The sequence below is a fragment of the Patagioenas fasciata genome, chromosome 20 (assembly GCF_037038585.1).
Source record: "Patagioenas fasciata isolate bPatFas1 chromosome 20, bPatFas1.hap1, whole genome shotgun sequence".
Taxonomy (NCBI): domain Eukaryota; kingdom Metazoa; phylum Chordata; class Aves; order Columbiformes; family Columbidae; genus Patagioenas; species Patagioenas fasciata.
Genome location: NC_092539.1, coordinates 9,953,710 through 9,966,539, shown reverse-complemented (window position 1 = coordinate 9,966,539; position 12,830 = coordinate 9,953,710). Strand labels below are relative to the sequence as shown.

The 12,830-nt window shown below is 51.0% G+C and overlaps 1 protein-coding gene across 1 annotated transcript in view; it reads left to right on the top strand.

Moving 5' to 3' along the window:
* Window positions 1-12,830, top strand: part of KCNT1 (potassium sodium-activated channel subfamily T member 1) — a 71,666-nt gene that overhangs the window by 3,772 nt on the left and 55,064 nt on the right. Inside the window, exon 2 of the mRNA XM_065853872.2 lies at window positions 9,779-9,958. Within this exon, the coding sequence (XP_065709944.1) occupies window positions 9,779-9,958 (180 nt within the window). The remainder of the gene's footprint in view (window positions 1-9,778; window positions 9,959-12,830) is intronic.

The following is a 12,830-nucleotide window of genomic DNA, read 5'->3' as shown; positions in this document are numbered from 1 at the left end:
GAAGTCTCAGTTTAGCACAAGGATGGGCCCTGCAGCTGAGAGCCTGTTGTTGTCTCTTAAGGTTTCCATTTTCTGGAAATGAATGGGAAGATGCTTCTTTGGCAGAGCTTGCGCTGAACCAGACTCTGTAGCTAATTAATAACCAGTTCCTCCAGGCAAGATGACTCGCTTAGACATTTATCAGCCAGTGGGGATCCTGGCCTTGCTGTTCCAGGAGAAATGGCGATAGGGAGCCATAAAACTACAGGGCCAAACACCCTGTATTTTCAGAGCGTTTATGTAGCAGAGATAAGATGGAATTCTGCTCTTGTTTTCCTCAGCTGGTTAGGACAGGGAAGCATGTGGTTCTGGCAGGAGTCTGAAATCCGGGGCTCCACAGGGCTGTCAGCAGGTTGTGCTGGGAAAACCCCACAGAAAAACACCTGCCAGCTCACCTGGGTCAGTGGGAAGAGGTTTTGGGACCCCCCTGCTATTCCATTTAGTGAAGGACCCCTGACATGCTGAGTGTCCTCCTTAGAAACTGCCCTTGGGTTCACCCTTCGCTGGAGAACAGCAAAGTAGGTCATTGCCTGTGCTCAAGGCTCTTTCTGCTCTGCAAAAATATTTACAGCATCTATTTGAATCCTCCCAATTCTCCATCAGCGACCTCTTCCCGACCTCCCCGCCTGGTTCCCAAGTGCTGCGCGCAATTTGTTTTGGAGCCCGTGAGCGTTTCTCTTGCGTCCATGCCAAGCTGTGCTGGAGTGTGGAACATCTCATTCATCCTTCTTATGAATAAAAAACAGGCAAAGAGCCATCCGGGGTCTGGGCACAGCTGCCTCTGGCCTGGTGGCCTTTGGTAGTGGCTGGTGACAGGGACAGATGACAGGTACAGAGTCACCCTTCCCGGGGCTGCAGTGCTGCAGAGATCCATGGTTGGAGGTTGTACCCCATGGCTGGATCCCTCCCCTGGGATTTGCCTGATCTCGAACCCATTGGTACTTTCTGCCTCTGCAGGAGGATGTGGTTTCTCTGATGCAGCTGCTCTGTGAGCAAACGTGCTGCTTTTCCTTTGATTTCCCTGTGATTTCCCTGGGTTCTTACAGCTCTTGTGATGTGCCCGCTCCCCGGCCATCCGCTCTGATTTCACCTGCCTTTCATCATATCTCTTTCCAGGCTAGAGATTCCTCCTGGTCTATTTAGTCTCTCCTTGTACAAAACGCTTTCTAAACCCGTAGTTATCTCTGTTGCCCTTCTCTGTGCCGTGTCACCTCTGAAGAGGGGAGCCAGAACTGTGTGTGGCTCCATGGCGGGTTTATCTGTGGTATAACAACCTCTCCTAACGCTTTGGGTTTTGGCCGCTGCTGACAGCCAGCTGTAGGCTTTGTGGGATTATCTACTGTGACTTTGGCTCTTTTCCAAGTGCTAATTTGCAGACCTTTTAGTGCCCATGCAGGAAGGTGATGTTTTTTTTCCTCCCCCTTTGGATTAGCTGGCATTTATTGATGCTAATTTTTGTCTGGCATTTTATCATGGGGTTGCTCGGTGCTGCAAGATCCTCCGGCAACTCTTTCCAGTCTGGTTTAGGTTTGACTGTATTGGATAATTTGCAGTCATCGGCATCACGTCTGAATCCACGGAACAGCAGAGAGCCTTGTGGGACCCCACAGAAGGTGTTTGCTTTGGCGCTCTGCTTGTCTCTTGTCTTCTAAGCCAGGAGACATCCTCCTCTTCACCCCATCACATCCTGGTCTGCCAGGTGGGTTGACAAGCTTGCCTCTCGGGGGTTTATTTCTGTGAGTCTTTGTATCTTTGAATGGTGTGAAAAGACTCTTCCTCCTCCCACGTCTCTCTATTGTTTTCTGCTTTCAGTAGAAGGGAGCATTCTGCAGGGGTCTGGAGCGCGGAGAAGTTTCTTCTCCGTGCTTCATCCCTGTCTGCTTATAGCAGTTTGGGGCTGTGCAGAAGGGAGAATTTTCGCAGCAGAACATTAGCAAGAATTAGCACTTTCCTGATCTTGCAGTCTGTTTTTTGACATGAGCCTGAAAAAGGCACCACCAGGACTGTGTGCTGTGGGATACCAGCTACACTCCTGTGAATAATGATTCTGGAGAACGTTGATTTCAGCCTTGAGAGCATCTCCCAGCACATCCTGATGAGAGCTGGGTCCTGTGTGCAACTGATCTTCTGAGGGTTTGGGCTGGTTCCCAAGCTGGAGCGGGTGACATTGGTCCCAGGTGAGCTCCATGTGGGAGGGAAAGCCCCAGGAAAACAACAGACTGGGCAACAGCAGGGGGGCAAAGGACTTTTAAGCCTGGCTTTAGCTAAAGCTGAGCTTTTCTGGCCCTAGACTGGAGGAGGGATGGCTGCCACTGCCTGCAGAAGGGTGCACTGGCAGCAGTGAGACTGTGATGGAGTGTTAGGGTTGTGGGGATGAAGCAGAGTTCCCATGGGAGAATGATAACTGGCCAAGACCCACTTGGCATCCTGGCCTTCCTCACGGCGCCAGCGGCTGGCACGGGGACCCATGGGACAGCGGGGGGTGAGCCGGGGATGTGACCGTGGCTGCGCTGGGACAATCGGTACCCGGTGGCCATGAACAGGGTGGCTGAGGTGTGGGGATGTGCTGTGGTGTCCATAGGAATTCTGTTCTGCAGGTAATATCAGGGGGCTGGCTGTTGGCTCCAGGAACAGAGCTGGAGGCTGCAGCAAGTTTCTCTCCTGTTAGTTTAATAATCTCTTTAGGTTTAACTTGTTTTTTTTTTTTGCGGTTGGTTGGCATGAATCGTGAGCCTGGTGTTATCCCTGTGTGCAGCAGCACCCTGTCATTAAAGGCTGAGCGATTTCCCAAGGGAGTTTGGTGTCTACAGCCTCTGAAATCCCCAGGGGACTGATGGGGCCCATGTTTCTCACTTACAGTAGCGTGAGTCCTGGTTGCTTGAGTTTTTGAGTATTGGGGATGATTCTGGTTTTAAATAAACTTGCATGTGTTCCCTTGCAAGCCCAACACAGTGATAAGGAAACAGAAAGGGTCATGTCCTTGCTGGGGAAGGACCGGTACTCTGGGAAACCTGCTCCTCAGCATATAGCTCCTACCAGGAAAATATAGTTTAATGTTGTAATCCATATATAGCTCTGGAGATTGCTGGGTCAGGAGTTTCCCGGCAGGGTTAGTGGCCGTGGCTCAGCAGGATGAGTGTGTTTTGGATTTGCCCCTCCTTCCGAGGCTGTTCATGGCCGAGGTGCTGTGCTCGTGTCCCTGGTGCCTGGCACAGCAGGGACCTGTGGGTGACAGACACGGCGTTCACAAAACCAAAACCCCTGAGAATTCAGCCCAGGCTGGTTCCCTGCGTGGCCACTGCAAACGTTTTCTTCAGCCTTTTCTTTTGGCACTCCTGAATATTGGCAAGCAAAGATGAGGAGATAAGTGCCTTTTCCTTCCAGGAGGCTCTTTGAGAGAAGCTGGAACCTGTTTGCTGCCAGAAGCCAGGGGATGGTTTTTGAATTGCAGCAGTAACTGCAATGCCCTCTTGCTGAAGAGGGTTTGGGGTTGCACCCTTGGTGCCCACCTTCTCCCGTGCTCCCCGTCCCCTTCCCCATCAGCCCTTCCCCACCATTTCCAGCCTGGTCTCTGTCCCACGTGGTTGCACCTGCCTCACAAACCTCTGCAAAAATCAACGATGGGACACGCGATGCCAAAAGTAAGATAGTTTTCCGGTTGAACTGGAAGCTCAGTGCACGTGTGGAAAGAGCTCCTGAGGCTGCGGGTGTCCCTGCTGTCACCTCCCCGCCATGGCACGTACCTGTGCCTCTGGCTGGGGCTGGGGCGGGTGGTCAGGAGGGCTCTGGGATCAAGTCAGTGCTGCAGAACAGGGTGCATGGCCAGAGATGAGACCCGGCCATGTGCCACCATCTCACTTCACCAGTGTGGCAGCCCCAGCCCAGGCTCAAGAGGTGGGAACTGGTCCCCTCACCAGCCAGGAACTGAGGACACAGCCTGTCCATGCCTCTTGTGCACCCAGCGTGCTGCTCTTGGGACCAAAGAAGAGCAAAAAGACGCCTCAGCGGGGCTTTGCCTTCTCTGAGTTTTACCCTGTTGCAAAAAGCATCTGTGTGCATCGGGCCAGAAGGGAATGGGGAGACCTGGGGCTGAATTGCTAATACAGGGTTGTCTAATAAGAAAAATGGCTCTGGACCTGGAAGGTACAATTTCTACTTTTATCTTCTAGAAAATAGCATTGCCAGCGGGGGGAAGGCTTGTGGAGCTTTGCACTGACTCACGCTTCCTGTTCGTTTTCAATGTGAAATACACAAAATGCTAATTTTTCCATGAGGCCTGTGGTGCTAAATTGCCTCCGCACGTTGAAAGCGAAGCGATGGATGGATTTGTCACAGGACTCAGCAGTTCTGGGGAAGTTTTGAGCAACAGCAGCCCCTGACGTGGACAGTCCAGCTGTTCGTGGAGGTGCAAATTTGGATGCAGGAGTTTAACGTGGGGGACTGAGCTCTTCATGTGTTGTGTGTGTATTCTGCAGCTGTTGTACCCACAAAGCACAACTTGGGCCAAAGCTGCTCAGGGTGTCTGGAAGTCATGACTTGGATGTTGTTATGTCATGGGCCTGTTCACACCCCTTGGAGCACTTTAAACTCTTTCAATCAAAAAGTATAAAATCCATTACTATCCTACAAGTAACAAGAAGCTGACAAAACAATTAAATGAAATGGAAGGCAGTTGCTTATGGATGCGGAAGTGTTTGTGAAGTAGAGAAAATGATCTCATTGAAGGAAATAGAACCCTGATCTTTCTACTATTCCGCTTTGCTGTACCAAGCTCAGGGCGTAAGTGCCTGGGGCTTTAGTGCTGATCTTTTTAGTTCTTGCTCATACATTATGAGGAGGTAATATTGCAAATTCATTAGTTCATCTTTCCTTTCCCTCTGGTTTAATCTGTGGGGTTGCTCACAATAAATGCTCCTTTCACGTGGTTGTTCCACGCAGGTTTTGCAGGGGCAACCTCTGCTCGTGCGACCAGCAGCATTTGTGCCTCTTGTTGATTATCTTTAAGGTTGGGAGTCATTCTGATTGCAATTTCTTATCACTTGGTCATGGGACTTGTGCTTAGAAAATGGGAGAGATGTTTTTAATGTTGTGGTTTTTGGTAGAAAGAACCCTACAGCTCATTCTGTGCATGCTGCCCTACCAGCTCACTGTTCCTCCCTGCCAGGAGAGCGGTGCCAGCGCCTGCCGTGGTCCCGTGTCACCAGTGCCTGCCATCGTCCCGTGTCACCAGCGATGAGGGGGACGCTGCCTTCCAGCCCGGCTCTGCAGACCGAGCGTGCGTCTCCCCACGCACTGGGGCCATTAGGAGACCCCACAGGGATGTCACTCAGAAGCTAAAGCACAAAAAGAGAGGGGAGAACAACTGTAACCCGGTAACCATAAGAGCTGTGGGTGGAGAAGCAAATAGAAGATGATTGTATATGTTTTAATAATTATAGACAAAGAAAGGGCAGAATTTCCTGTAGGGCTTTGTTTGTTGGAGAGGCTCTTGGAGCCTGGCAGTGGCTGAGCTCGCTTTGCTGGTGGCCCAGGGATGCAGGGCCAGGCTCTGCAGCCATGGCTGGTGGCACATGGTGGCAGGGAGGAGGGGACATGGCAGTGTCCCTGCTGTCCTGGGGCAGCCTGGCTCTGAGAGCCCTCGTGAGAAGGGTCCTATCCTCTGGGCATGATCTGCAATGTGCCTGGGCCAGCAAAGAGCAGCTGGAGGCTCTGGCCCCACCGGTGCCTGTTTGCTGCCCAAAAGGCCGGGTTTAGCTGAGCCACAGTGACAGCCAGGCTGGCATGGAGTAGTGGGAGAGGAGGCGCTTAGGGTGGTGCAAGAATTTACCCCAAATGGAGGTTCAGCTGTTTCTTCTGTTTGTGCACCCCAGCCCCTGGAAGGAGGAGAGGAAGGGTATTCTGGGAGGGTCAATGATTTTGGTGATGACAGAGCAGGGGGTGTCACTGACAACTTTGGAGCTCCAGGTGGGTTTGGGCAGTTCCATCATACAGGTACCAGGTTATGGGTCTGTTAATTACCCTGGGTGGTTTCCAATTGCTTTGTGGTGGGAAGCAGGAGGATGTTCCGTGGTTTCTGTGGTGGGTAGCGAGCAAGGAAGCAGAAGAGGAACTTGGGTTGCATCCTTCCTCTTCTTTGACTTGTATAGTCAAAAAGAATAACAAAAATCTCAAAAGACATTGCAACAAGCTGCCAACCCACAGTGTTTCCTCTGTGGCAAAGCTGTCTGTTGGGTGTGGGATCCGGGACAGCCTCTGACGAGCCCCATGGGCTCAGGCGTTGCAGAGCCCCACGTCGAGCGCAGCCCCCGCCGGCACAGGGACACGTCTGGGCTGTCACTGCTCTGCTGCCGGCGTTTCCAGCCTCAGGGGATGGTGCCGTTGGCGTCGCAGCTTTCCCGTGTGCCCCGGGTGGAAATACAGCAAGGGCAGAACACGACTGCAAGCAGCTCAGGCATGAGAAAGCTGAGTAAAGCAACTCCAGGCTGGTGCGGCTCTGGGCTGCGTTTGCTAAACCTGACGGTGATTGTGTCTGGCTGCAGTTTAATGATAGCAGATCTGGTTTGGATCACACTCGGCTTGATCCCAGTTCCCGAGAGGCTGAGCAGCCGCGTGTTCCCCGGTGTGCTGATCGCTGCCGGAGAGCCGGCCAAGCCGGGGGAGAGACGGAGTCGTAGCGAGAAAGTGGAATAGTGTTGAGGTTTCCATATGCTGATTACAGCGTGCATTTGTAGTGGTACATGGTTCTGGAGGAAGGAAGGAAAGGGAAGATAAAAATAAAGCTGCTGTCCTGTATTTAGCTATAAACCACTTTGGGATTTTATTTTTTTTTTAAAGTAGTATTTGAAGACTATGCAATAAACAAGCTTGTTCATGAATTTTTTATTTTATGCCGCTACTGCTTTGAAGAAGTGGCCGTTTCTATAGCTCAGAATGGCTGTGTTTGGGCAGAGAGGAGGGCTGTGAATTCTCGGTGCCGATGTCAGATCTCTGTGCAGTGCAGGAGCACTTTTTTCGAAGATGTACAACGTATCTCAAAGTCACTGTGTAATTGATAAAGACATCTTTATCACATCGTTGCACGCAGTATTTGTTTTGCTAAACCTTCATCCAGAATAAAAAAATGCGACCATTTAAAAAATTCTGAATGATTTGATTTGCAAGAATAAGAGAGAATATATTCAAAATGTAGCTGCTACTGCAGATGGGAGAAGAAACTCAGATGCAAATACATAGCAGAAGTTGTGTTCTCAGAGACACTGGTATAATTGGATTTTACTACAGTTCCTTAACACTAATAAAGGATGTGGTAAATATTTGCTTTGTTTCATGAATCTGACACATGATCTGAGGCCAAGAGGGATGGATTAATTGGATTTGAAAACCAAAACCCCAAAGACGGGTGTTTGACATTTGGAGAGGATGGCTGTGTATGGATGAGAGCATCCTTAGCTTTCCAGGGATGCCGGATAGCGGTGGGGAGCGTCGGGCGGGGGGTAGCGCTGTGCAGAGGTGCCCTTTCCACACGGCAGTCGGTGCGGCTGTGCCCGTGCAGCCGTAGCGCTCGGCCTTTCCTCCGGGAAAGGAAACAGCGCGTTCCTTTAAACAGGCACTTCATAATCAATGGCGATTGCCGTGCGTGACAGTCTCCTTCAAATGCAATTATAATCGCCCACATTTGGAATGAGGCGCCTGGCTCCCCATTTGGAGTATGCATTATAGGAAAAGAGTGGGTGATTTTTAAACTGTATTTCTTCTCTCCCTGGAAGTCCGGTTTTAGGATGCTGTCCTGGCCACTCAGCAGTACGAAATCTTAACTGGGCTAGAAGGTGACCTGAAGAAAGTATGCTTTTGGCATCATTTATCGTAGTTAAGCTCTAAGAGGAAAGACTTAATTGTGGCTTTTTTTGTGATTACATTGATGTTAGATCCTCCTTTACAATGTGAACTAGAGACGTTCAGCTGAGTTCTGTGCTTACCTTAGTTGATCCAGAGGGACTCCTTGAGTTGACAGGAGTTTGTCTTGATTTCTCTTAAAGACCAAGTTTTGGATCAATGTATATCACAGAGTAACCTCGCTGATGCCCAAGGCCCCGCACAGATGCATTACCTCGGCTGCACTGTGCATATGGCAGCTAAAAGGAGTTGAAAAGCTCTGGGGGTATAGAATTAAGCAGCAAATAACATCAGTGAAAATCATCAGAAGTGCTGAGACTGAGCTGTGTTGTCTTCTGGGGCTGTGTTCAGCAGAAATTCCACATGCTGGTTGCTCTTCCAGAAACTCGGGAACAACAGCTGAACAGGACTTTGGAACCTGGTCTGCCAGGAACTTGTTTACAGGGGTTTGAGTTGTTAAAGGTAGAAAACAGTCTGAGGAGCCTCAGATCACAGCTTTGCAGCCAGCAGCAAAACCCCTCTGTGTTTGCTTATTGCCAGCTGAGTGTTCAGCTCTTTGAAGCTCTTTTGCCTGTATATAGCTTATGCCGTATGTACTGGAGGCAAAACAGTGGGAGGATGGTAGGAGTGGGTTGGAGAGGCTTTGGGTGAGGCCCTTGGCAGCCCATCTGACAGGAGCTGGAGCCCCTCAGCTATTTGTCTGCCTCAGGCTCCAGAGTTACATGCGGGGGATAAAGAATCAGCTCACTGCAGGGGCACCATGTCTCCTTTTCCAAGCTCTCCGCATCTTTCCCACTTTCCACAAAGGGTCTATGAAATTCGAGTTCTGTCGTGGCATGGATAAATGCCACTGATGAAGCCAGAACCTAGAGGATCAGTACCTGTGATCTTGCCTTGTGTGTCTGTACGCTGACCTTACAGCACTGAGTCGCTTTGTTGCCTTGTGAAGTTTCAGACTGACCCTGATCTGCTGTAATTCCCAGCTCTAGCTGACACGGGGAGCAGTGCTGTACCCGTGTTCTGGTTGGTAAACGTGCTTTTAAAAGGGAGAGCAAAGGCAAGCTCATAATCCTCTGAAATGTTTGCGAGCTGGTTGAGTTTCCTCTCTGTTCTGTGTGGCAGGGCAGACTGCACGGGCACAGCTCTTTGAGCAATCACCTTGGGTCTCTCCTGGGCGGCGCGATCCCCCCACCCTTGATCAGAGCCATCAGCACGCCAGGGGATGGGTGATAGATCCTCCCGGCCACGACACTTGGCAGCTGGACAGATGACTGACTCATCAGTGTTCGTGGTTTCTCATTTAATACTGGGGCTCTTCAGATGATTTAGGTGCCGGCAGTCCAGAGAGGAGGTTGTGCTTCTGCTTCCAGCACGGTTGCGGAGCCATCGCCTTGTCTGCCTCCCATCCATACTTTTCTTTTCGGGGGGAGGCTGGGGGTGGATCTGGGTTTGCTTGTCAGCTGTCGATTTATCTTGCGAACGCTTTTATTTCCTCCTGGTGATTGGGCTTTTCCATTGGCTCCTCTTACTCTCTGCTGTTCGCCTGCTGAGGAGCAAATGTCCTGTGCGCCGGGGAGCTCCGCACCGTGCCCACCCCGCCGGCCCCTCGCCTGAGGCTGGCAGAGCCCCTGGCCACCCATGCCCCCGGGGGGAGCGCTCTGCGGGGGGGGCACCGCCGCCTGCCCCGCAATGTAATTACCGCCTCTCCCGGGGCGGGGGCCGCGGGTCGCTGCGTGCCGGGATGCGGGGAGGCGGCCCCGGAGGAGGTGCCGGGGCGGGCGGCGGGGGCGGGCAGGGCAAAGCAGGGCGCCCCCCCCCATTGCCGCTGCCCCCTTCTCTCCCGCAGGCTCTCGTCGCCCGGCGGCTGCGGCGGCGGGGACGGCGGCGGGAGCCGCAAGAGCGGGGTCATTCTGGACATCGCCGCCCTGAAGATGACGGAGCTGGAGTCCGAGGTGCTGCCTCTGCCGCCCCGGTACCGCTTCCGCGATCTGCTGCTGGGGGACCAGTCCTTCCAGAGCGACGACAGGTTCGGGGCGTCACGGGGCGGGGGGGAACACACTGGGGTGGGGGGTAGAGGGACACACGCACACAGCGGGAGGGGTGTAAGGAGGGGGCCACGTACCTGAGGACACATCACTGGGGTTGGGGACACGCACCTGCGGTTGGGGACACACACGCGGGACACCCGCGGAGCGCGCTCCGGGTGGGACACCCCGCTCCGGGGGCCGCGCTGTCCCCGCCGCTGCGGAGCTCTCCGCGGTGCTGACGGCCGGTGCGGGCGCGGGGGATGCGGGACGTGCCGGAGCCCGCGGCCCTGGGGTGTGTTCGCGGGACCGGGCGAGGCGGCACTGGGATGTGTGGGGGTGCTGGGCATGGAGGCCGTGGGGAGCTGCGTGGGTTTGCCCCGGACAGCGGGCACCGGGAATGTGTGGATGTTCCAGGGCGGGTGGACGTGCTGGCGCTGCCGGGCATTGGGAGTTGTGGGTGTACTGGGCCAGCAGACATGGAGATGTGGGTGTGCTGGGCAGCTTGCTGTGTCTGGGTGTCCCATCAGGGGCTGACAAGGAGGAAAAGGAATCGCTGTCTGGGAGTCGTGTACGGTGCAATTGGTGAGGCAAGGGGCTGGTGAAACTCCCTGTTAAGCCGTATGTAGAGTTTGGGCTGAGCACATCCATTTATTTCGGAGGTAAGGCTCATGCAGAGGCTCGGTTCTTCCAGCCCGTCTTTGCAGCAGGGGATGCTGATGGGAGCATAATGACTCTAAAGAGCTGCTGTGGATGTGGCACAACTCTCCCTTTCTTGGGCTGACTCGAGAAACGGCCTTTAGGGGTTGAGCGCCAAGCCTGCTGATGCTGTCTGGCTGGCAGGGATTTATTACCAGATTGAGTGAGCTAAAGCAGAAAAGGAATATTGTGAGTGGTAAGTGAATTCCATGAGCAGAGCAGTTAAACGAAGAGGAGCAAGAACAACCCTCCCTTCAACTCTGTTCATATAATAAAAATCAAGGAACTGCAGTGCTAATGGGAAGTCAGTAAGATTGTAATCTTTTCCTACCAATTAATTGCATGATGTAAACAGAAAGAGCTGTAACTCTGCTGGTGAGTTTGCGTTTGAGTAGCTCCTGTGTGTTTGGTACACCTGTCTCAAGGCTTTTGTGCATCTGTGTTAAACAGTAGTTTCATTTTTATAATGTGTACAAATATCATTAAAAAAAAAGTGAATCTGGGTTTGAGAATTTGCAAATGTTCTAAATAAGGTTCATAAGAATTATTGTTTCTCAAAAATGAGTCTGTGATCCTCAAATTTTAAAGCCCAGATTTCCTTAGCAGGCACTTAAATATTAATAGAATTTTATGGTATCAGGTGAGAGGCTGATGGGAAATTCCAATGCAGAGAATGTCTGGATTTCAGAATGGTTATGATATGGCTTATTTGGATAAGTTTGGAGTTTAAAATTTTAATAGTTCTCATATTTAAGTGCTTGAATGGATCTGAAATACAGCAGATGACAACTGCAGGCTGTGTGTTTTTTCTGCATCTCACTGATGTATCCCTTAATCTTATTTTTCATCTAGTTTGTAATGTTTCTGATTCAGAATTTCTCTTTAGTTTAGCATGGAGATACTTTGCATTATTTTGGTGAATTCATTAGCTTTATTCCTCAAGGGATCTCTGTCTCCCTGGCTTTATGTGCTGCTGTCTTTAGTTGTTTGGCTTTCCCCTTCATCTAGAAAACATGGAAAACTTCACGGTGTGTTTGGGAATGCAGCTCTGTGAGCACACATTTGCTGTTCACGTGTAGTCCCGTTCACTGGGAGCTGCAGTGGGCATGGCCCTGGGCTTTTGGAATTGCTGCTGTTAGGCTGTGGTCTTGGTCGGAGTTGTTAATGACACTGAGACCTTCCAGATGAAGCAAGCTCTCTGGAGTAATTATGAGTAGTAAATGAGTCTGTTCCAGACCAACTGAATAAGCAGCTGATTTAGGCTAGCAGAAGCAAAGCATAAAGCCTTTTTGGCTGTGTTGGCCTTATAAATACTAAGCAGCTCAGAGATGTGCTTTGAAGTGCTTTGCTCCAGCGCTGACAGGAATGTGCTGAGGGAAATTCCCCCATGCAAACAGTTTGGGGAAGTGTGAATGATAAAATAGAGCTCATTGGACTTACAGATGTAACACTGAAGGAAAACACCATCTTGTTTATTCATAAAAACATTAGTGCCTCAAATACCTGCTTTTGACAAACTCCTCTAGAATGATGGTGTGCTGATGGAAGTGAGGAGGTTTCTGGGGTCAGCAGGAGCCTGAAAGGATGGGAGGCTGTAGGGAAATCCAGGTTTCTCTGCTTCTGGGGAATTAGAACTGTTCCTGTTAGAGATGTATTAATCCACCCTCAGCACTGAGGATGCTGAGGAGACACCAGCACTGGACTGAAGCAAGAGAATGAGATAATACTGGAGCTTGAGGAGACGAGAGCTTGCTGGAACAAGTAGATAATTAGAGAGCTGTGGTGTGGTAGGAGGAGAGAGCATGTCCAGATAACCCACGGAACAGAAGGAACTAATCAGTGAATATGAGGTGGAATAGGTAAAATAGGCTGCTTCTAATTTATTTTTCTTTTTAGAATGTGAAAGGTGAAGACAGTCAGTCTAACTAAGCAGGGCTTACTCTTTAGCAGGTAGACTGATTGACAGGAAAATTAAAATAATACTTTGAATGTTGTGTGGAGGTTGATAATAAATCAGCCAGGAAGCAAATAGGAAAAAACTGACTAGCAGAGGAATGGGGGAGGTAAATGGTTTTGAGCAACAGAGAGAGAAAAGCCTCATGACAAGCAACGCTAGACTTGTCAAATGGAAGGGCTCCTTCCAACACCTTCTGAATCTTCGGAGCTCCCTGCCAT